At 39.9% G+C, this 21,709-nt stretch overlaps 1 protein-coding gene across 2 annotated transcripts; it reads right to left on the bottom strand.

The window, feature by feature from the left end:
* Window positions 1-396: 396 nt before the first annotated feature.
* On the bottom strand, window positions 397-20,716 carry cavin1a (caveolae associated protein 1a). 2 transcript variants are annotated; one of them, XM_042393756.1, is made up of 5 exons: window positions 20,426-20,716; window positions 20,291-20,329; window positions 20,122-20,203; window positions 18,245-19,230; window positions 397-3,662 (listed from the first exon to the last, which is right to left on the bottom strand). In XM_042393756.1, the coding sequence occupies exons 4-5, from the start codon at window positions 18,743-18,745 to the stop codon at window positions 2,895-2,897; spliced, it is 1,269 nt and encodes a 422-aa protein (XP_042249690.1). In that variant the 5' UTR covers window positions 18,746-19,230; window positions 20,122-20,203; window positions 20,291-20,329; window positions 20,426-20,716; the 3' UTR covers window positions 397-2,894. The 2 variants fall into 2 exon arrangements, with proteins under 2 accessions (XP_042249690.1, XP_042249689.1); XM_042393755.1 differs by having other exon boundaries at window positions 20,291-20,716.
* Between the last annotated feature and the right edge of the window lie 993 nt (window positions 20,717-21,709).

The following is a 21,709-nucleotide window of genomic DNA, read 5'->3' as shown; positions in this document are numbered from 1 at the left end:
TAGATAGATAGCCATATTATTATTATTATTGAAATGTTAATACTGATTCATTGACATGTACATGTCCAGGTAGATATTTCATGAAATATTTTGTGTATAAAATATGGATCTGAAAAGAAACTATTGCTGTGAAATAAATGTAGCGAAGAAAAAAGGTACACTATTACCCTGTAGAGGAGTGGTGCTACAAAGTAGCATAAAATTGAAATACTTAAACTACACTTAAAAATGATACTTTACTATATTATGTACTATGCTATACAGTAAATGTACTTACTTACATTCCACCACTGTAATTCAGTGCCTGATCTACCTAAGCTACGTCTCACAGCTGGCACACAACCAAGTATATAAAAGGTTCATAAAATTAAACAAATTAAAATAATAGGCAGTATATATATTAATCAGCAAGCTTTTATTTATATTGAAGTGGTTAGGCAAAATATGCCTTTTAAACACAACAGAAAATACAAGTTTCATTATTTGAGTATGAATCATAAACACCAAGAGCAATTATGTGTCACATCTTGTGTTGCAGAAGTGTGACTAATCTTTCTTTTTTATTTATTCTTTTGATAAGAATGTCTCTACATAAACTTTGCATGAACTACCTTATGCTTATAGCAGGCTGGGTCAGTTTTTTATAAACCAGTAGCTTAAAACAGGGCAAAATGTACATGATGGCAAAAACACACACACACATACACACACACACAGGGACCAATATCTTACAAGTGTTTCAATGTTTGGTGTGCAAGACAATGTAGATATTTTTTGTCTAAAATTCAATAAAAAAAACAACAACAACATTTCTGTTATAATTATATGTCTATGTGATGACACAAGTCTGCAGTGGATTTCTTAATATTAACTTGCAGTTTCACCAAAATATCAGTGTGGGTATATGATATGCACACACTGTAGACCTCACAAACACACACACACATACACACACTTTTTTTCTCAATCCCCACTGTTCTCTACCCTGCTCTGTGCTCAGAGGGAGCACTCTCCTTAATTGCATTCCCCAGCCCATTGATTATCTTAATGGTTTTCCATGCTTCACACTGGGCTTCTGCATGCCTAAACCACATCAAGGTCACACACAGTCTCTAGGGAGGAAAATGGACGCCGTATGCTCACCTTCTTCCTGTCCTGAGCTCTGTGTGCTTCCCTTACATGTATGAAAATTGGCAATGATTGAACATTGCCTTTGTCAGTTAGACTCAGACTGATTGCTATCCAATCATCCTCTAATCCTCTATGATCGTCTTCTCTAACTTCCAATGATAAAAACATTTTATGAAATCATGGTGAGGCAGCTTTTTATCATCAGTGTGGACATTCCTCCTATAATTCAGAGGAAGTACACAAGATTGCACCCGGTCTCTGTAAAAACGTTTGTGGACTGGATCATGCTGTTCTGGTGTTCTGACATTTAGTAAAGTGCCACACCATTCATAGTACCTGGCAGTCTGCTGTCTTTCTCCAGCTGCATTTAGGATGACATTTGCATCTCCACATGTTACACAGTCAGTCATTAAACTGTCATCTTGCTCTTCAGACCATCATTTTTCTGCCTGCAATTACCTTGGGGAAAATTTAATAGGGATGTGCAAATGTACTGTGATGAGCTGTGACCATGGTGACACAGTCATTTTTCTTCTCCTCTGTGCAGCGTTGCGATATGTGGAACTTGGCGAGTACAATGTGCCCAGATGCAAAAAGATATGAAAAGGTGAATATACATCAAAACATTACAGTAAATGATGATCAAACTGTGAGCATGCTAACAAGCATGCATTGTAAAGATACACCGCAGCAAAAGTTACTGTACATAAAAAATTTCATTGTTGTTAGATATGAGTTTTTCATTACATTATGGCTGAAATTTTGACCAATTAAGGACCCAGAATAGAAAGATATTTACTTTTGTCACTATCTTTTTATCAAAGCACTGTACTATAAAAAAAAATGTACATACAGGATATTGACTTTCTTCCTATTCTTCAAAAATCATTATTTTAAATGATTGGCACAAGTTGACAACAGTAACTTCAGTCGATTACTGTGGTGTAATCTTTAAGTGTTTAAATACCATTGAATTTGACAATATTTTAATACTCCTTTCATTTCTTGATATAATTTATAATTTAACAGACATTAACAGCTATTTTCAGTCATTTACATTTCAGTCATGTGAGAGACATTACATCGTAACATTTGGCAGAAGTGCTGAGTAATTGGTAGTAAATAAGCTTTATGTCCTAATTCTTTGTGCCAACAGGGGTAATGTTTTTGTAAACATCGAGTCATGGAAACGTCTGACCAATGTCCTCTGTTCCTCATCATTTCTTCGGAAGGCCTAAACGTTATTACGTCTTCATTTCTTTTAGTTTCACATGTGCACATTACAACACTGAAACCATCCATTACAACATAAATCTTGCCAACAACTTCCTTTTACCATACTTATTAATGTGCATATCATACATGGCAGATATTATTTTATACATTACATCTCAATAGCAAAGACTATTTATACCTTTTTTTTTGTTCTTATAGCCACTCAATTTATCAAACCAATAACAAACAGCAAATATCCTAGACCTGCATGTCTAGCCAGCCATGAGTAAAGAAGCAGGCTGCAGTGTGTTTCAAAAGCGAGCTTTGTTTTTGTTTTGTTTTTGTTATTTGTATGCTAAAGAGGATCAAATATGAAAGGCATCCCTTTTGGATACAATAAAAAGAGAACTGAAAACAAATTGTGATCACGTCTAGAAAGTCCCCACGACTAATATTGTGTCCTTGTGATTAAACTCATTCATCAACACTCCATTTCCCTCTTCATTCTTCTCTTCTCTTCTTTCACAGCCCTGCAGAGCTGGGACACTCTATTCGCTTTGGGCCTTCTTTAGGTGGTCTGCGTCCACCGTGACCAGCTGAGAGTCCTCAGTCACCTCCAACAGAGCCTCCATCTCTGGGCTGTCTACATGCACCAGCTCCGCTTCCTCCAGCTCCACATGCACACCCAGCCCGTTCTCCTCTCCCCCTGGCTGGCCCTCAGCCTCTGACACTTCCTCCATCTCTGTGGTATGGATCACCTCCTCCTCCTCCCCTTCTCGGATCTTCTTAACATGGAAGGTGAAGGGGGGTACGCGGTACACAGTGGTCTTGGAGCGAGCATACACCGTGTGGTCAGGGGTAAGGGACTTCTTCACCTTGTCTTTGGAGCTCTTCATCTTCGCCCTGCGTTCCATGTTGGGGGTCATGCGGGTCCCGAGCTTGCCAATCTTCTTCTCCAGGTTGTGCTTAGTTTTCTCCAAGTTGTCACGGGTTCTCTGTCTTGTCTTCTCCAGGTTCTCACGGGTTCTCTGCTTGGTCTTCTCCAAGTTCTCCTTGGTCTTCAGTTTGGTCTTCTCCATTTTCTCTTTGGAGAAGGCTTTCTTTATGTTGTCCACTTGCTGCTTGGTGGTGCGTTGGAAGCGCTTGGTACGAGACTCTTCAATAATCTCCTCGATCTCCACCTCCTCATCTGAATTGAGATTGACAGGATGTCCCTCATCTCCCTCAACTATCTGCTCAAGGCCTTCCACGGATCCACCTTCAGCTACCGTCTGTGCTGTCTTCTGTTTGGATGCCTTTGGGGCCTTCACTTGGTCCTGAGGAGCAAAATAAGGAAGAGGAGGAAAAACAAGAGACTAGTTAGCCTCAGCAGCATGATATTAATGGATCACAATATAGGCATTGAACAACATTTTCAATTTGACATTTACTACAATATTACAATATTAACAGAAATGTGATACACTTATTGTATTGTATGATTAATGTAAATTATGGCAATTTGTTTAGCATAGTCTTGAGAAATAAAAATATATGCATGATACTTTACAGATTCAGTGCACACTACAGCTGACTGCTTGTAGCTGGTGTGGAGTGCCATCTAGTGGCGTCAATCATTTGAGAACAATCACATGCCAACAAGTCCACACACAGTTATTTTATAAAAATATATGAACTGAGGCTGATATGTTTGCATGCATAGAATACATTTCCTAAATATTAATACAACTATGAGTCTTCAAAGAAAGCCTATAGTATCTGCGTTTAGACAGTCATACTGAAACTAAAGCCAACACGCTGTTACATCTAACCACAGGTGCATTTCCTGCCATTTTGCAATCATTTCTCTAAAAATGTGAATTCACACACTTTCGTTGTTGTGACTTAAGGGCCTTTCAACTCTAAGAGTAGACAAAGGAGACTTTCAGAGGACTTTACAGTTAAATGCTTGGGAAAATGTTTAAAAGATCTATAATTAATAATTCTGCTTTCAGTTCACGGGAAATACTTGGTGGTTAGTACAGTTTCAATTTAACTTCAATGTAACAGAAGCACAGAACATTTGCACCTGTTCAAAACATATTCACATGTGTAAACCCACAAGTACAGACTCATACCCGTTCCTGGTGTTTTACTCTAGAACATGAAAAAAGCCTTCAATTTCACAGTGCACACATAGTAACTAAATGGTTTCCATGAAGAAAAGCAGCTTATTTACTCTGTAAATTATCTGTCTAATTATCTGTAATTATCTTTATTCTTTTTTTCTTCTGTAATGCTGACAGCTGCCAATCAATCAGCACTACGGCTTGATTCCATGTTGCTTGACACTGTTGGTATGGTACCAGATATCCACATAGGGAGACTCAGTACTGTGCTAGGAATGTTATCCCCCCCTCCGAACAGCATGTCTGTGACCCCCTAGAGGGATTAGTAGTCCCATCATGCTGCACCTCTGTGCCACACCTCATTGCTTCTCTTTTGATTCACTCCTTGCACCATCACCATCCTCACTGGCTTTCTTGTTGTTGTTACATTGGAAAAATAATAATCTTTTAATAGAAATGTAAGACTAAGTCACCATGACCTTCCCACTGCAGAAGCCTGCCACATAATATGAACTAGAGTTTGACCAGTGTGGGATTTTTGAAGGCAAAAACTTATACTGGTATTTTTTAAGTATTTAATTTATTTATCCAAATTCATTCTTATCAGGGTGGAAATACCTCTAAAATACAACAGCATTTAGACTTTTGTGTAATCTAAAATCTTTAGGGACTGGCAGATCTTTAACACAAATTACCTCAAATATTTAAAAAAAAAAAAAAAAAAAAGAAACAATGAAACAATGAAACAATGAAAGCATTATTTGATTTATGTCTGTGTTTTAGCGGTACCATGTTGTTGTTGTTGAGAATGGAAACACAGTGCAGATAATTGTATATATTAGGAGGAAGGAGTAAAAGGTTCATAATCTGATTTTTGGCTTCAAACTGAAATTTGAAGCCAAACAAATGTTTGTGCTGAATTTATAGAAAAGTTAAATATGTATCCTATTCATTTTTGTCCAAAATTGCCCCAGTGGAGAGAGTGGAGTCAGCCTGTTTGCCACATGCAGACTGATTTTCCTGCAGAGCACGGCCTCAGTGAAAATAGACACAGTACAGTGCAGCACTGCTAGCTGAAGGAAAATGTCTGTTTATTTTTCCACCATAAGCTATTCATTGTATAATAGTGTAAAAAACAAACAGTTAAGGCAACAATAACTTGTCAAATTAACCATCATCACCATGTCAACAGATTACATTTACGCATTGCTCCTGACACACAGCCAGCATCTTCGTCATCCGATCTCATTTGAATCGTATTTACTCTTGCAGCGCAGTGGTCACTACAGATTAGATCATTTCTGCTTCTGTTCTTGTTGGTTGATTTTGCAACACCTCCACGTGTCTCATCTTATGTGACACAAGGCTTGATTCTAGTCCCCACGCATTTTAATGAAAACTGTGCCTGTGTCTGCGTTTGAGGGAAGAAATGGTATAAGCATATAAAAAAAAATGTAGTTGTCTTCAAAAAGTTTGGTCAAATTTTTTCCTGATACAGTTTCATCTGTTATGAGGGTTTCTTGAAAAAGGATCAACACATGTCTATACCTTTTTTCAAAGCAAATAAGATGGGTAAGTCATTTGAAACTTGCAGTATGTATAGAAAAAATTGATTTTAATCCTGATATCTGACTTCTAAAGTCAGATATCTGAAAGACAGACACCTGTCAGATCACATGAACTGCACATCTCCCAGGGCAGTCCAAATATTGCCATTCGATCCTATCATAAAATGGACATTGCCTCCTTATCTGGTGCTGTGTATGGAGTGGGCCAGGCCATCCTGCTCTGTATGGGTTTATTTTGGGCTGGCCTTTCCCTCTCTCCGGATTCCATCTACCGTTCTTTGGCTACCGGCCACTGCGGCGTTCAGTCCTACCGACACCCTTGCCACACAACACCCTCCCCTCCCACACAGCAACAGATAAACACAGCGCTCTGTCACCATAGCAACCAACTCCTCATGTCGCCTCCTGTGGGTGATGAAGTTTAGCTGGATAAACAGCTGACATCTCTACAACAATATACCAACATTAGGTTCTCAGTTGTTGTGAGTGTGTTACAATTAAACTAAAATAAATTCTGCACCTGCTTTGCAGACATAACATGACGAGCAAAGTGAGGCCGAGCTGTAATATGGTAACGTTAGAGATATTTTGAATCCATGAGCGCATAGTTTTGCAGCAGCATTTTTTCCATTGATTCTGTCAGAATGATGTAATATTATAAACACAAGACAGGAAAAGACAGGAAATTCTGACCAGATCTAAATGAAGACTGTGAGGTAAATTTGGCTGGTGGGAAAAAAACGGGAAGCAAAGTATAGATTCCTAAAATGGCGTTTCTATCCAGACCAGTTCTATCCAGTTAAGAGTGTATCTCTTGTGTTCCTGGTGACAATATGGAAACGACATTTCCATAGAAACACACACACATACAAATGCATGATTATGCAACCATATTCATGTACGCCCGCCCTCTTGCACGGGAACACTGACCCGCAGTTCTTTCCATGAAGCCGAACTGTGAACACCTTTCATAAGAGGTACTAGCAGCTCTGATGCCTGAACGGGAAACTTCAAAAGTGGAAACACACAGTACGCAGCATTCTGGGAACAGCTGAGGTCATACAAAAATTACAACATGTCAGTTCCATATTGTGCCTCATCACTGCACAAAAGTCCTCTGACATATACCTTAAATTAAACGGAAAACAAAACACACACGTTGCAAAGAATTTCCATACTCACTGAAGGATTTTTTAATTAATTTTAACTTTTAACTAACTTTTTTTTACATGTTAAAGCTGCTGTTTTATCATTGCATTATTATTTACTTGTGATTTTTGGTTATATTTTTGTCACATTTTTGAAATGTTTCGGTGATATCTAATCTTAGCTTTAAGGCCTGTGGGAACCAATATCCAATAATACCGACACTGCATGTTGGAACCTTTCTTTGTTTGCATTCTGAGAAGTTGAGTCAATTCCCCTCTGCATCTGAGGTAATTGTGATAATATCAGCGAACCCTGTTTGGGTTTCACTGACTGATTGCAAACAAAGAGACTTGGAGTTTGAGGAAAAAGATGGAAAGTCCATTAGTGTCCCCGTGTTACCTTCCTTTCTCCTCCCACTCTCCGGCAATGGAAAAGTCTGTAATCTGTTTGTTTGTGTGTATGTGTGTGTGTGTGTGTGTGTGTATTAACTGACAGGTGCCTGGGGAATGGTGACTGAGTATATGTGTGCTCTCCTCAATGAGAAGGGGGTCTGTTACTAATGTTTCTTCCCTCCAGGAGTGGTGTGAATCATACCTCATGGAAAAGTTGGCAAGTTTGAGTGGGAACTGTGCGCGTGCGCATGTGCATGTGTGTGTGTGTAACTAATTTGCTCAGACAAGCCAACAACTGTCTAAGCTGCCTGAGAAGGAACAACATAGGAGATGCAATTAAAAAGTCCCCGCAGACTGAGGGGAAAGATTTTGGTAAACAACTAAGACTAAAACATACTGTGAGAGGGAAGCGAGAGAGAGAGGGAAATGTAGAACAGGCAAAGATGCAGGAAGCAGGACATCATCATCATCATCATCATCATCATCATCATCATCATCATCATCATCATCTCTATGGGAGATCAGCAGCGTCTCCTGCTTTGGGGGAACTGGGTATATTTAAATAATTAACCAGAATTTTCTCAAGCTATGGTGAAACTTATGTAATCCCTCAAAACTCATTCATATAACGACAGCAAATGTTTTTCGTGGTCTAAATTTCATGAGACGCAGAATGTTCTCTGTCTGACTCATACGAGGGCTCGGGGAAAAATTTAACCACCGACTGTTACCATGGACAACAGAGCAAACAGTGTTCTCAATCAGCCATATACAGAGACCACGGCAGCTTACTGACTAAAGCCACTGGCATCCACCTTTCTCCATCCCCCCTTTTTGTCTCTCTATCTGATGACACAAGGGACATCACCGCTCCTTCTATTCTTGCTTAGTTATTTAAATATTTAAATTAGCAGCGTCAATGAAATAATACAATAGCTGTGTCAACATGTGACTTTATCAAGGCGGATATGTGAAAAATTTTTACAGGCGAGATTGCCTGTTTAAAAAAAGAAGTTTCTGAGTTTTATGCATGTTCAAAAATGACCGTAATATCTGCTCTGTCTTTCCATGGCAACACCCACTATTAATTGTAGTAAGGTGGCTTTTTTACTGTATACTGTTCTCTCTCTCTATATATATATATATGTATACTCTATATATGTGTGTGTGTGTGTGTGTGTGTGTGCACGCGCTTTGATTGCATACATTAATACGTTTTTTTTTTGGATAAAATGACTTTCCTGTTTTGTGTCTGATATGAAATATGACTTATTATACGTTTATTAACACCTGAAAGGTTAGGACGTGTACAAAGGCTGACTTTTATTTAGATGACAAATCCATGCACACGAACGCTCACAATCATGATACACATACGAACATGCAGACATTTAACAACCCGCTTGCTTGTAGATAAACACTCCCACAGACAGACATACCCACACCATTCCTTTTCAGGCAGTGTGATGAAAGGCCTCTACGGTGAGTCACAGGACCAGCTGTCTGATCCCATCCAGTTCTTGCAGCTGTGCACTTAGCTTTCACAATGAGTGATATCACTGACCCATGTGCCCCTCCAGCAGCATAGGAGAAGGCCAAACGAGAGATTGACATGAAACGGAGGTGAAGGTTCACATGTTAGCCGTAGGTCTGAATCGTGATGCTTTGATCCCTAAAAAGTGCTCTGAGGCTAAAATAAGGACGCTAATGTACTCTGGTCATTAATATTGATGCCTCCCACACACTCCTAAATAAAGCTCAAACAATTTACAGAGGACGAATCCAGCCGCCTACTACCTCAGGCATTTTGCAGTGACTCTTGTGACTAAGGGCACAGTGCAAATTCTGTTTCATGAAGCCCCCCTTATCCCCTTAAGTACTCTGATGGCACTATGTTTAAGTGTCCTGCGAGTAATGGAAATGTAAACGACCAATCCTGCTCTGTCTATAGACAGACAGATTCATCTAAAGAGAGCCCTTTGTATACCTCATAGCCAACAAGGCGATGTCATGTTACAGTGCACACACCACAGGAAGGGAGTTCCTTGGTTTTCCTGTCATAGTGATTTGTGATTTCATACACTGGAGCCTGGATGGGGATACCCTTTTCCACAGCTTAGCCTCCCACATCCATGACTCTGAAACCACTGGAATCCCAGGGTTAGTCCCATGCAAAGATAGAAAATTTACTTTTCCATTTACATCTCTGTGTCAATTGGCAGCAACAGTACTGGAATATGTTACATAACAAGATCCCTTTTCCCTCTATCGCTGCCATCCATATTGACACTAACTTGGAACAGTAAGTAGCGTTTCACCCAAATTTAACAACTCAGTTCAGATTTTCCAAGTGCTGGAACGAGTTTAGGAGCAAACACGAATTCATACGTTCTGCTGCATTAAGTATGAAGCAGTATGATTAATATTACAAGGATTAAAAAGATTTAAAATAGTTTTTTTTTTTAAGTGAAAGAGTGTGCTGTAATCATTCATATATTCACCATGTTTCAGGATAATGTGACGTTGGTGGATCAAGCGAAGGCATGAATAACCTGCCAACTTGAATACCGTGTGGGGCTAAACTTTAGGAAACTATAACTACTGGCTTACATTAGACCAATATAATGTTAAATGGCAAATAACTCCTGACAAATAACACCTGGGGAAACTGTTAGGAAGGCATCAAACCAGTCACCCACACATTGTTCTGAATTGAGCTGTCGCTTGTATGAATAATGCAACTGGCATACTATAGATGGAAAAACTGACTGTAATATTCTGTCTTTGTCTGTTGATCTGAGACATATGTATCAAACCTTAAAACATAATATTATACATTTGTAAGCCGTAAAAACTAGAAAATATGAAAAAATGGGCTAATTTAAGGATAAAATATGGATAACATTTTAAAATAGGTCAAATATTTCACCATCAACTTTTACGCCTGATAACATAATTTAAGTATCATTATTTATAGATAATCATTCTAAACATCCATGTGCATGCAAAATCTAATCCCAAGGGTACCCAAAACCCACGGCGTGTCCTGGCACAGTTTCAGTGAAAGACTATAAATCACATACTTGTAACAAGAACAGTGAGCCGCCACAGCAGCAGTGGGAAATATACCACCGGGGGTAACCTGACTGTTGCACTTCAGACTGAATGTTTGCACAGACCAGGTTTTACTTTCAGACGCAATGTCTTAAGTTACAGCAATAACAGTCACTTATATTAATAGTAAATGTATGGAAGCTACTTTAAGAGACACTTTTTGTATAACTATTTGCAGATATTTTGAGATATCCACCGCCAGTATTGGTGTTTTTGTTACTTTATATATATATATAAAGTATAGTAGTAGTACATTATGTGCCCCAAAACTAAGGCTACATAGCCTTATACTCACGCACTTTCATCTGAAAATAAACCCACACAAACAATTAATCAATCAATTGGTGCTACTGATTGCTAAATTCAGACCCACTCAATGAAACAGGACCCTACACTATTCCATTGCATCGCTGCTGGTGTATTTATAATCAAAAGCAACGTAGCAGTCTCCTTTAATATACCAACTCAGATCATTTGGCTAACTTTTTATTTTGGCCTCGTAGATGTAGGGTGTGCCTACAAATCTTGGAATAAACAGCACGAAGGGTAACAGCAGCTTCCACTGAGTTGTGATTTGGTATGAGGACACATTTCTGTTAGCCGGCCAATAAGCTAGATGACAACTACAACTGTTGAAATCGAGGGGTTACCTGATCAGTCTCAGATGGTAAATCTGTCTGCTGCTGTGGGATAGGGATGGTTGGTAAGACGGGAAGGCAACTGGGTCCCGAGATCAGGCATCAGGACACATAAAATGTAGTTATTTTAATAGGAGTGACTCAGAGTGTCCTCTCGTAGAGCCGGAGAAACAGCTCACAAAAATGCATTGCTAAATTGAATCACATGTAGTCTAAAATATTGCAGTAAAACATTACAGAACCAAGACACAAACAACCATATCAGACAGATACATCTAACAGACGATAATAATTGTCACATACAGACATGTGCAGTGTTTCCACGTGTTGGAATAGCAGGGATTCTCTTTCTACTGTACAAACTGTATATCCTAATGACAGGTGCACAGGAAAGGATACATTAACACTATCAGCAAATGCATCTCCAGAGCAGGAAGCAAATTCACTGTAAGTGTAAAATGACACCTGTCCAACTATGATACACCAACCCTTAGTTCTTATTGAGTTTTAACTGTTCTAAATGGCAGATCCTTTCAACATGAATGCACAATTTTTTGACCATGTCAGCTTGAAAATTTAATCTCCGTTTTAGAAAAGCAAAGGAAACAAAGTGAACAATAACAGAGGATGCAGGCTGGTACACTCCTGTTTTCAGAGCATACTCATTTTCAACAAGTGATATCAAAGACGGAAAGGCTTCTAAAGCAAGGACAATGGTTTTGCTATTTCTGAAATATAAAATAATTACAAACGAAATGAAAAAGGGATTGTTTTTGCTTTGTGTTGTATTAACTTTTTCCTTGAGGCGTACAAAATGTGTGTGTGTGTGTGTGTGAGATAGAGAGGATCAGAGCAGTACAATTCCCAAATTTGGTCAAACATGCCAAAAGAAACCCTAGATCTGGCTTCATGATATCACTTTTCTTACCACAACATAGGAAATGGGAGGAAAATGAGGAAATAAAAGCCTTGTTTAAAAACCTTTACAAAACTCTCTTGATGAGAAGCAGGGCAGGTCTCACACTGACACTGTAATGTGTTTTCTCTGACCTGCAGTCCTCAAAAATGAGTGTTGCCATAAAATAATATGGGTTATCTTTACATCCAAAAACATTTTTTGTAACAGTAACTGCTATATATCTGAAATGTTTCTTTTTTATCATGCAATTTGCAGCTGTATGCATTATTCCTAGCAAGCAACACATGAATGCACTCTTAAAAAGGTAACTATTGGACCACATTTTACATGCAGAGGCTCACACGCCTCCAAGCATTGGAACTCAGGACTAGCTCGACATAGTAGATGACATGCAACAGTGAAATGTGGAGCCTGCCAGATATCTTTCCACCAGCCTGGAAATGAGGACCACCGTGGGAGGGAGAATGATGGCGAGGACAGACTGGAAGTGAACAACATACTACAGTACATACAAGTACTGTAGGAAATACTGAATGAGCCGTGCCCTTGGTTCTGGATTAGAGGTCTGAGTGGGAGTAGAATGGGAGACAGTGGGAGTGATAGGGGAGAGAAACTTAGAGGAAGGGAGGACACCCAGTTGGCATCCTGGCAGGAGCGGCAGAGAAATGCTGGCAGGATGAATCACAACACTAACTTGGTGCTGCTGGTCGAGTGTTTTTTGGGACTCCTCAGTTGTTTGCTATTGCGTGTAAGGGGTTGGTTAAGTGCTTCATAACTATCCTCTGTGTAATGAAGCAGAGATCTGATTTATGCCTGGAAACAAAGATTCAGTAAGCTGTAGTGGCCAAAAACTGCAGCTGAAGTAAGTGCGTCTGGAGTAAGTGGAACTGAGTTATATAGTCTGGGCAGGATTAAAAGCTATTAAAGAAAAATGGGCTGTGGCTGGTGGTGAAGCTTGTTGGCTGTGATCTGAGCTCTGCAAGGTCTGTGAGGTGGGCATAGAAGAAGCAGTCTGTAACTGAGAAGGCTTACATCTCCCTGATAGAGGTGACCACATGGCTATCACCATCCTTGAGCTGCAGCCAAACACACCCCGATTCCAGACACACAGCAGTAGTATCTCACACTTTGATGGACAGACAATATCACGTTGCATAAAGTGGATTAATCCGCATAGTTTAATAGATAACGTGCATTATGGAACACACACGCCAATAACTAAAACACTTAGTTAAAGTAAACACTTTCCTAATGAGTTTATGGTCTCAATCGCTACTTTCAAGTCTTCTTCAATACAGCATGATGTTCATTTTGTAAATTATGGTCCCATTTAGAGTAAAATAGACAAAAAAGCAGGGTATGCTTTAGGTTGTGGCTACCTTGTGATTGACAAGTCACTACCATGGCGACAATGTTGGTAACATACGTTACGTAACGTAACGTAACCCCAGATTAGAATAGGAATATAGGTGTAGCTGTTGCCATTTTAGTGGATTTTCAGTTCATGAAAGTTAATTGTAACATTTTGGTCGCCTAAAAAGTTTTGTTCAGCGTTTGGTTGCACTAAACCCTCTAAGGAGTCAGCTGTTCAGTTTTTCCAGTAAGTACATTTGGTTTTAAGCCCGTTTTTCACTAGCCAAAATTAGCATTAGCATTATGACCATCACAGTTAATAACATAGACTGTAAATGCACAGTGCTAATCAAGCTAGCAGTTAGCATTAGGGTCAGCCCCACCCTGTTGTCCAAATATGGTCACTTCTGGCTCTAAAAAACCAAGATGGCGATGGTCAAAATGCCAAACTTGCCTTATTTTTTTTCCCCACCCACACTCGCAAGACTCACTCTACTCTGCCTCTGATCGGCTAGTACTTGTTGCCTTTGTTGGTTAAGTTCAGGCATGAGGAGATGGTTAGGTGTAGGGTAAGAATATCAGGGTCAGAGCCAGTCAGAAGCAAAGTTGGGGCAGGTCTTCGCAGAATGCGGGTGGGAAAAAAATAACAAGCTGAACTCAAGGCTTCAAAACAGGAGTCCACAAACCAGTGGGTGACGTCACGATAGCTATGTCCATTATTTTTTTACAGTCTATAGTTCAATCCCACTACTAGCAGAGCTCTGATTTTCAAGTATAATTGTTTTCTAGGGGATAACTTACTTGTCTCCAAATGGCTGGCTCACTTTAGGTATGCTAACAGAACTACCACATTGAGCACTAAGGGCTGGGTCATGCTATGTAAATAAACTTTGGCCTTGCCTTGTACCAAAATTTGTATAAATTCATGAAAATAAAATTAAAATAATGCTGCATTTGCATTAAAAGGATCAGTCCAAAGCCTGCCTCATCTAAACTCTTTTGTTTTAACAGCCGAAAAGTGCAGGGATTACTATAAAAACTACTCTCTTATGGCAGGACCCCCCCCTACCATACAAGTCTTCCTCTGTCACCTGGGCAGACCATATGGAACATGTGGAGGGCTGAGCCAAGTTAGAGCCAGAGTGCTCTAAAGACTTTTAGCCAGCAACAGTCCGAGATAGTAATTGAAGGCCAAGACAATTAATGTGTGCTAAACAATGACATAGACGTGCATGGTCTGCCTGAGGATGAGCACGAGGCTCAGCCGTCAGAGCAGCACCACTAGTGTGGTTGTCTAGTAAAAACAATACCTCTTTTTTTCTCGTAATGTCAGGCAACTGAGAAACTGGAAGAAGCAAATAGGTTTCTCCTTCACTTTTAATCATGCCTAACAGTGGCTAAGACAATTGCAACTTCTTTATTGCTTGAATATGGAGTTGCTTCAGAAACAGAAAGGCCTCTAGAGGTACATTTGAAATGTTAACAACCATTTTATTACAACCATTGTGACAATTCAGTTAGAAATATTATCAATATTATCTATAAAACATTTAATCAGAATTGTGTTGTTAAGAAACATCTAGGGTCTGTGTTTATTTCCTGACAGCTATTGCTATTGGCGAACACTGCAACAGGAAATTTGTCTTACGAGGCCAAACTTAAATAGTAAATTGTCTGGTTATATGAGACTGACAGGAAATAAGGAAATGAAGTGACTCATTTGGGGTCAATATGTTTGCCTCTCCTAGAAAGACTAGTGGTCTAATATCACATGCAGTACAGTCAAGGGAGAAACACGCAGCGGGGGCATAAAAGCAGCGCCATTTGTGGACCGCAGAGCTCTGGTGACAGGCTGCTTGAGCCTTGTGCAGCAGGAAGACCCTCAGCTGCTGCAAGGACAGTCAGGGCTTTCTAATTGTAAGACCCCAGCCGGTGAAGTCCAGAAAGAGACCACCTATTGATGAAATTTGTCCCGAGCATGAATTTCACATTCTAAACTCCCAAAATGTAAGCACGATCTTTTAAAAATTTAGCTGCAGAATAGCGATTCTAATGAGGAGTTTTCTTTGCTCTTGTGTGACTACAGTGAGTTTGTTTCATATGTCAGTTTCATAGGAAACCATAGCAACGCCATTGTTTTAACATTACTCACAGAGATCTAATTTGAGAGGGTACAATTGAAGATGTTAAAGATATTGTGATGCATATCTGATATGTAATGAGCATTTGATAAATATGTCTTCGTTGCCACACCCAGCTGTTGTCAGGGGATCCTGCGTGCTACCATCTTTGCAGGTTTAATTATAAAGCATCAGTGTCAAAATCTTTCCGGTTAGAAACTTTGAAGTATGCGGCTATTCTCAGGGCGCGGAGACAGAGTGACATACGAGGAAAATACGGCACTCACAGTTAAAGCCAACATCAGCTTAACAAAGCAGAGTACATGGTCCTACACAGCAAAAGTAATGCTACGAAAATGTTTCACTTGTCTTACTCAAATGCTTGCCTTGCTTGACATTGACACTGCAGGTGAAAGCCAATATTGGTGAGGAATGGCCACACACCCACACATACACCCACACACATGTTGGTATTACTTGTGAGGACACTGAGCTAGCTTTCATTAATTCCATGGACGTTTACTGTAACCTTAACCATAACCTCTACATACCTAACCCTAACCTTTATCCCATCCTTAACCTACTTCTAAACGTATCCTACTCTAACACATTAACACACAGAGGCTTGAAAGCAATGAAATCTGACTGAGAGCCAGTGTTGATTTGAAATGCTGCCAATATCTGATCAGCCTTTCTAATTAAACTGGACACGGTGCAGCCATTCTCTGGAAATAAATAGATCGTGGGAGCCCAAAACCGCTTCTGCAACATGGAGGCTACGACGCCTACGACTGCTTTGAAAATGTGACGGTGAACAGGTTTAGACAGTAATAAGGGTATTACGGATCTGATAATACCAAAAGGAAATGACTGATTCATAGTGTCTGCTGAAACGCAAGCATAACTCGTTACTCAAAATAAAAAATCAAAAAAACATACAAAATCACTTTATAAAAGCTTTATAAAACGGTGCAAGCTCTTGAGGAGAGGTGCAGACTGTTCACCCCTTTTATGCACAGTTTCTTCCACACTGACAACTGCACACAGACATGTAATTAAGGAGGCTTACAGTAAACCGTGCAGTGTCCCAAACAGCAGGAGACACCTGCTTTACAAGTGTAATTTACTAAGGCCTAGCGTCTATGATTGGATTTCTGCAAGATGCCAATAGTGTAACCTGCTCCCACAGTGGACATCCCAGGAGGGGGGATCTGAAAAAGTTTGTGCTTACCGATACAGATCCTGGAGTACGTTCTACTCATGCAAGGCTTGCACCCCTCAGAGTCACTCTTACTAATGTTTTTGAAAGAAAATCTTTGCAGAGGTTAAGATATGCAGCGCATCAAGTGGCTGACATTTTCTTGAGCTTTCATTTGATTTATGTTCTTATGACGAATTCCTGGTTCTAGAGGCCTTGAGACCTTTTTACTCACAAAGTAAACTAAAGCAGAAGTGCTACCGTGCACGCTGTAGACTGAAAGTTTACCAGCCAGACATGACAGCATGCACGTCCTGCTAAAAAAAGAGATGAGTCTCAAATTCACAATGGTAGTTAGACTGGTCAGAGTTGCACTGTCACACTCTCACACATGAACTCAGATTGTGTCCTTTTTTTTCTTTTTCTTCCTATTTTCATTTCCAAGATATTCACAGTCCTTGTTGTTGTAAACTCTTCCATTGGCCTGAGGAGAAGTGCAAATGATCCTGCCCCAATACTTTATACAATTTTGAATACTCAAGTGCAGGTTTGTGCACCATTTATGAAGTGTGTCTCACTTCTGAGAAATCTTTACAATAAAAAAAACATCTTCATCGCACACGTCAGCAGCCTGCCAACTATCTGTCCTCTGAGTGCTTAGAAGTGGGGCGTTGCTTCTGTCTCAAGTAGCCCCTCATGCCAGTGTTTATGGGCCTTATATTTTTATTTACACCAACTTCTTTATATAGTTTCATTGGGTAATCATGAATCCCTGTGGAGTGGGAGAGGTCACTACTGGTCTTCATTTTACCTCACACTGCGCGTAAATATAAACTGTACAACAGCTTCTATTAAGAGTACCGAAGTGTCTGATTCTTTGTAAACATTGAAGACTCAGTTCGATTTTAGGAAAAAGTGCCTCAGATATTTATGTCATGGAAACCACCGAGCTGAAGCTTTGACCAGCATCCTCTCGTCTAAGAAACTATTACTCCCCATTTCACTGACAAGGGTCAATTCATGCCACAGTGTGACTCTAACTCTCTCTGGTGAGATGATGTCAAAAGGTTGCTTTGACGCACCAATTACTTTTCAGGTGCATTTCACACCTCCTTTCAACTTTCCTTTGTGATGCGGGGAATGCAACACACCCATTTTCGGGACTAACATGTACTGTCAATGTAATTTTAGTGTTAATAGCTACGTGTAAATTCATTTTCATCTTTTGCTTATCAACACGTTCTCAAGCAAGGAATATTTGCTGTTACTTAGTCTATGTGTCAAAAACAATAAAGAACAAGCTCATACACACACTGCAGTATCCTCCCTCCCACTTTACCTGGTAGATGAGGACTTTGAAGTTGCGTCTCTTGAGCAGCTCGTTTTCGTTGCTCTCCAGCTTCTTGATCTGGCCCGCCTGCTTCTCCAGGTTGCTTCGCACTGTCTTGACGTTGACGCTGACCTTGCGTACCTTTTCCAGCATTTTGTTGACGGTGTTGGCTGTGCCGACGTGATTCTTGGACAACTTAGCCAGCTCCCCTTGGATGGTTGACACTGACTTCTCCATCGCCTCCTGCCGGGCCTCAAGCCCATTCTGGGTCTGCTGGATCTGGTCTACCACCCCGATAATCTTGTCCAGTAGAGACAGAACCATGACCCCATTCATCTGAGCTTCACTCTTGTCTCCAGAGGTAGTGGTCAGTAGCATGTCCACCTTCTCAGTATGGTGATGATCATCTACCGCTGGCTCGGTGGCAGCACCCACCAGGGCGACCTCATCATCATCATAAGGCACTTCTACCAGGGCTACATGCTCCTCTTTGACACCTGTATCTGCCATAGCTGTCAACTCCAAATACAAACCACTTGCACACTCGCTGCAGATAAAAATACACCACTGACAAACTACCTACAGGAGCAACGCTGCACACAACACAGTCTCTGATCCTTTTTCTTTTCTTGCAGAAAACTTTCTCTGCCACTTGTTTGCCTCTTCCCAGTCTACTTAACACTTTAACTTTCTCTTCGCCCTCGGTCTCTCACTCTCAGCCCTCTCTGCCTCTGTCTCTCTCTGCCTCTGCTCTGGGATGCCAGCCAGCCAAGGGGAGTAGGGCCTCTCACAGCTGAGGCATGTGTGCCCTGACTCAAATGCCTCTGCTCCCTGTGAAACCACCCAGTCCAACTTTTCCCTTCCTACACCCAGCCCCTGCCCACGGCTCCCCCTTCTGCTGGGGCTCCACCCCATTCTGTCCCCAAGCACAAGACAGCATATCTCCAAGTCCCAAACTCCACCTCCTCCAGTGACATGACTCATTCTTCTTTGAACTGGGAAAGGTGAGGGCCACCGGGGGGGGGGGGGGGGAATTCCAGTACCATAAAACACATCAGTTCCCACCAGCACGATGTCATTAATTATTTATTCATTAATTATTATACTTCCCAGTCTCTGAAATCATGGTCACTTTCTGCATGTACACTCTATTATTAATTTTAAAGAAAAGTAATACTTTATGGAAGAAACAGAGATGTTGGGGAGTGTGTTTAACTGCTGTGAATATTAGACCAGTTCTGGTCCAATATTCAATTTACATAAGTGTGATGTGGAAACTTGTAGCCTCCAGTGCACAAACACTGAGAACAGACTTTACAGTGAAGTAGGAGACATCTTGTGTCCAGCAGTTAAACTTTCAAAATGAACAATATTTACATATTCATATATTCTGGAATTTGTAATGAGGGAGAAGGAGGAGATGTCATTTTAAGAATTTTAACAAGATAATTGAACTTTTTTTGTGGAAAACATAGACAAAATTATTATTCAAAGTAGAGTATTTTATATTCATCTTCAAATATGTCTGGAGGGGAACTTTAAATCTAACAAATCAAAACCAGTGAATATGAATTTTACTGTCTCTGACAAAACGAATTTGGACACTGCTCTATTAGCTGATAGCCTGGATAGTATTCTCAGGGTAGTATTCTAGGTGACTAACTAAACTACAGTTAATCACCTATTTGGTTCATTAAGTCTGAAACAAACTTGGTCATGTGAGACATAGTGATTGCTTTACAAAATTTTGTACATGTGTAAGGGGAGAAATTTTCTTTATACTTTCACAAATTTGTTGATTGAAATGAGCAAGTTAAAAAAATACAACCTATAAATAAAATGAGATAAAACAAGAATCTTAAGCTACCACAAGTAAAAGTACTCACCAGTACTGTTGCAGTTCCTCACTGTGACCACTAGAGGACAGTAACCGATCATCAACACATTCAGATCAACCAGCATTTCAACCTAGAATACGTTTCAATATGTGAACACAACTGCAGTTTATGTAAATGTTATTTATTAATATCCCTTATCAATTTATTTGGATACTACCTGGTTGTATCCCTGGAGTGATGAGTTTTGTATGTAGAGCTACAATTTTGAAAGAAATATTGAAAATGACTGCTCTATGGTTAACTGTGCTAATGCTAATGTTAATTTTCCCTAGCAAAAAACAGGCTTACTTACCGGACGACCAATATTTAACAAGTAACATTACTGAGCTGAAAACACACTGAAATAGCGACGGCTATTTCACGCGTATACTCTGTGAATCGCGGGTTACGCCATGGTTACGTTGCCTAACCAACGTTGTCACCGTGGTAACGACTTGTCAGTCACAACGTAGCGACGCCCCAATCATACCCTGCTTTATTGTTTATTTTACTCTAAATGGCGCCATAATTTACAAAATGAACAGCAGCTGTATTGAAGAGGACTTGAAACGAGCGATTGAGACCATAAACTCATTAGGAAACTGTTTACTGACATAATAAAGCAGGCAGTCGCCCCCTGCTGGCCATTAGAGAGAATGCAGGTTTAAGTCACTTCCGCATTGGCTTCACTTTTCAGACCTGAGCTGCCCGCTTGATTCAGAATCATTACTGCCCTCAAGTGGCCACAGTGAGGAACTGCAACGCAACATCGTGTCAGGTCAGCGACAATTCATGGAGAAAAATAGTCAGGAATTTATCATTCTCATTATTTTCAAGTGGTCGCTGTTAAAGTTTTCAGTTCTACATTCATAAATGGAAATAATACAGATATTTATACTGATTATTATTTCTTACCCTAGAAATATCAAAGATATTCACGTTTACCAGTGTTTTTGAAGACAATATAAATCCATGGACCTTGCAATGCATTCCAAACACCCCTGTAAGAAGTCTCCCTATGTAGATATAAAAGGCTCATTCTGAGATAACAAAAACACAACAATTCTTATTTTCATATGATTATATACTAATTAAAACGTACTTATGAATATTATATTCCATTTCTGCCAAGTCCGCTCCACTAGATGCCACTAAATTCTACACACTGCACCTTTAATGTATTGCATGTATCTGTACATGATGTGTGTTGTTGTATGTATGTTAAGGCAATGAGTTTACTTGTAATGAAATGTGCATATATAGAGAGAGCTGCAACGATGGAGTCATTTTTTAAGAAAAAAAACTTCAAATTCTCCAATTCCAGCTCCTCAAATGTGACTGTTCACCCATTTCTTTAGTCCTCTATAACAGTAAACTGAATATCTTTGGGTTGTGGACTGTTGGTTGGGACAAAACAAGACTTTTGAGGGCATCATCTTGAACTTTGGGAAACAGTGATTGACATGTTTCACAATTTTCTGACATTCTATGGACCAAACAATTAATTGGTTAATCGAGAAAATAATGGACAGTTGCAGCCCTACATATAAATAAAATTGCCTTGCCCTGCCTTACCAAATGTGTGGATAAACTGTGT

Source organism: Thunnus maccoyii, chromosome 18, assembly GCF_910596095.1.
Source record: "Thunnus maccoyii chromosome 18, fThuMac1.1, whole genome shotgun sequence".
NCBI lineage: Eukaryota > Metazoa > Chordata > Actinopteri > Scombriformes > Scombridae > Thunnus > Thunnus maccoyii.
Note: the sequence above shows the minus strand (reverse complement) of the source record. Positions and strands in the feature narration are given on the sequence as shown.

Bases quoted from the DNA above. Each gene is read 5' to 3' on its own strand.
- cavin1a (XM_042393755.1), bottom strand. From the start codon at position 18,745: ATGGCAGATACAGGTGTCAAAGAGGAGCATGTAGCCCTGGTAGAAGTG. The intron at 3,663-18,244 runs GTAAAGTGGGAG...TTTGCTCCTCAG, and splicing joins TCAAAGTCCTCATCTACCAG to GACCAAGTGAAGGCCCCAAA.